This window comes from Nicotiana attenuata, chromosome 10 (genome assembly GCF_001879085.1).
Source record: "Nicotiana attenuata strain UT chromosome 10, NIATTr2, whole genome shotgun sequence".
NCBI lineage: Eukaryota > Viridiplantae > Streptophyta > Magnoliopsida > Solanales > Solanaceae > Nicotiana > Nicotiana attenuata.
Window position 1 is genome coordinate 3,142,485 of NC_031998.1, and position 3,377 is coordinate 3,145,861.

The 3,377-nt window shown below is 32.9% G+C and overlaps 1 protein-coding gene across 1 annotated transcript in view; it reads right to left on the reverse strand.

Annotated features, from left to right (window-relative positions):
• Positions 1,714-3,377, reverse strand: part of LOC109232911 (ankyrin repeat-containing protein At5g02620-like) — a 14,564-nt gene continuing 12,900 nt past the window's right edge. Inside the window, exons 2-3 of the mRNA XM_019398604.1 lie at positions 2,513-2,973; positions 1,714-2,345 (exon numbers count right to left, since the gene is read on the reverse strand). Coding sequence (XP_019254149.1) covers positions 1,851-2,345; positions 2,513-2,973 — 956 coding nt within the window. The 3' untranslated portion in view covers positions 1,714-1,850. The remainder of the gene's footprint in view (positions 2,346-2,512; positions 2,974-3,377) is intronic.

The window sequence follows — 3,377 nt, forward strand, 5'->3', positions numbered from 1 at the left end:
AAAGTGTTATAGTATATATGTATATATATATATATATATATATATATATATATATATATATATATATATATATATATATATATATATATATATAGATAGATAGATAGATAGATAGATAGATAGATAGATAGATAATTGATGCAGATAATGCATGAAAATATATCATAGTAAATCAATGCTTATTAATCTGACTTTGATGATATTATTTAAGCAAAACATCGAATTGGTGAAAATGGGGATCAGAATTTTTTCTTAAAAGGAAAGTGAATAGAACTAAGCAATTTATAAATAGTACTTCTAAAACTTTATACCTAAATAAGAATAAAGATGGATTTTTATATTTAAAAAATAAGATGGGGTTTCTCTTCTTTTTTTTTTTTTGATTTTTCACTCGATATTCTATTTGTAAAGGGATTCTGGTTTATCCGAATTTGTACCACGTAAGACTTATTAAAAGAAAAATATATCAAGCTTTTGATATCCGTAAACTCGAAACTGAAACTTCTAATTAAAGGTAGAAGAATCATATTGATCCTACTAAGATAATTTTTCACATGGGGACACAAGTTGGTACATATAATTGGTATTTAGCTAATATAAACTTGTGATTGAGACCACCTTGTGTAGGTCTACTAACATTAATTACTAGATAGATAAAGATAAAAAATGTGGTCAATTATAGATTGATAATAACTTGAGAGAAAAAGCATATAAAATCCAGTCATAGCACATGCAAGGGGTTGTCTCTTTCTAATGCAGAAATCTGCACTTATCAATTCATATATTAGGTATTATGCAGTGTTCAATACTGGCCATGTCAATAAAGGGATATGGCAGGCTAAATATAAGATTCCTTTAACATTAATAGGAGTTCTAGAAATGAAAAAATCTCTTATGAGTAGAGACACGTCCAGTAGTTAAACTTTATGGGTCTGAAATCTAGGAATAATAGTTGGGCTTGAAATTTTAATTTTTTGTTCATATTTGTGAATTTCTTAATATATACCCTTGGTCAAAACTATTGAATTCAGTCGAACTCATATACTACTCTACGTAGGGGAGCCCTTTCTTTTTCTAGTAGGCCCTACAAAAAAATCCGATTAGTAGTGTTGTACTTCTCATCAAATTTCTCAATGTACACTTGAGAGTACTCTCTGCTTGGCAGATTTCTTACTCATTCTGGTTTACTTGTTAGCATTAAAGGGACTTTGGGATTGTGAATATGAAGGTTGTGGAAAATCTTTAGTATGTCATCCTTGATGAATGATGCAGTTTAGGAAAATCTTTAAATTATGTCAATATAGAAAATGTTAGGTCAATAGCATAACTAACGCTACCATGATGCTACACTGAGCTTGCACTGACATGACTTGCAAACAACTCTGAATGATGCAGTTTAGGCAAATCTTTAAACTATTTCAATATAGAAAATGTTAAGTAGCATAACTAATGTTACCATGATGCTACGCTGAGCCTGTAGGCTGTAGTGTCATGACTTTCAAACAACTCAGACACTATAAGCCCGCTAGCTACAATAAAAAAGCAGCGCTAACAAGCCAGAAAATGGATGCACAAAGGCATAATGGCTTTTGTGCGCAACTGATTACACCCTTACTTCTTGCTTTCAGGCCGGAGCTTGATAACTAGTAAAGTTGTCAAATAAAACTTTATGTTAAGCAATTAGCAAACAAGTTAAGCCATAGAGAAAAAAAATGGCAGAAGCAATTTTCGTTTGGATCTAGATAAACCAAGGAAGATAGACATAATGCTTTCACAAAAAATCAAACAGCTAAAAAGCTTGAAACTAAAGAGACAGACTTTCTTGACAAGAACTCATTAGGTTTCAGTAATTAATACTTTTTCCTTTTCTTTTGAAATGAATCATAAAAACTCTTACCCAAAATAAATACAAAGAGGGCAAGCGATAAAGAGCAAATGACACAGATAAATATAGCTAGGCTTGTAGAAGGTAGCACAACGTACAAGCCAGTCATAAACGCTATCATCATTGCAATCATGGCAACCAAGGCAAGGACGCCAGCAACTACATAACGACTCAACCTTTTGTTCTCTTCCTCGTAAGTTGCAAGGTAATGCAGAAAAACGGCAGCTGTGGAAGATATCATGGCAATGGTATCTGTTACTGCGAATGCTTTAAACGCTGTTTTCTTGGATATGATTGCCATGCCTTTATTTGGACCATCATCACCATCGTAACCACCAGGAATTGTGAAGCCAGCCGCGAAAGAAACCGTTAATATAAGTGTAACAACTATCAAATGTGTGTTTGCTCTTTCTTTCCATACTTCCATGCGTCCTTTGAACCACTTCCCATAAGATTCTTTCTGAAAATAGAGTCAAAAATCTCTAATTATTTTATCTCAAGTTTTAAGTATATCTCAGTTTTGGTTTAAAAAAAACTATGCCATTTTTCTGTTGTAAAACTAACTCATAAGTGTTTTTAATAGGAAAAGACCAAAAAGAAACTTGCATCGTATAAACAAATATTTACCCATTTGATATTGTTGCGATCTAATTCTTCCCTGGAAGGGTGAGATTGAAATGACACGTTCCCTGTAACCTCGTCGGGCACGTTCCCGTCAGTGTCTCTTTGCACAAAGATGTTATTGTTCCAGTGTTGATCTTCGAATAATGTTATCATTTTCCAATGCTCCTTCGCGTATGCAATGTGAAGAACATTTTGGCCTTGGCTAGTGACTGCGTCCAAGGAATCTGGACACTGCTCTATAATCTCTTCAACGGCCTGTATTTTATTATTGATGACCGCTATATGCAGAGGTGTTCTATTTTCTTCTTTAATAGTTCCATAAACCATATGTTTATCCGCCTTTAATAATGTCCTCACTGATAGTTTAAACCCTACGTAAGCCGCGAAATGGAGAGGATTCCATCCAAAATCATCTACTTGCTTTGTTAGACTTGGTTCTTTTCTTAGTATCATTTCCATGCATTCTATCCAAAGGAAATATTCTAGTTAGTAAGGGCATCACTCTAACAAATGTGAAAAATGGGGGAAAATATAGTTAGAGAATATTTAAAAGAGAAACAATTTCTTTATTGGTTTCTTTTCCCTTTCTTCTTCTTTTTAATTTATTGTAGACATCACCAATGTTTTTAATATCGACTTGACATCAGCAAAATAAATTGAAACAGAGGGAGTATAAAATATTAGAAAAGAGAAAGTCCAAGTATATATTTCAATTCTCAAGAAAAATGCCATCCCTCCTCTTTGCCCAGGCTAACAACAATTTATAAATTCAATACAAATAAGGAACAGATAAATTATATACTCCTTGTTGGAGAACTTGTATTGGTCTTCCTGATCTACAAAGACGACATCCAGAGCTTGATTTTAA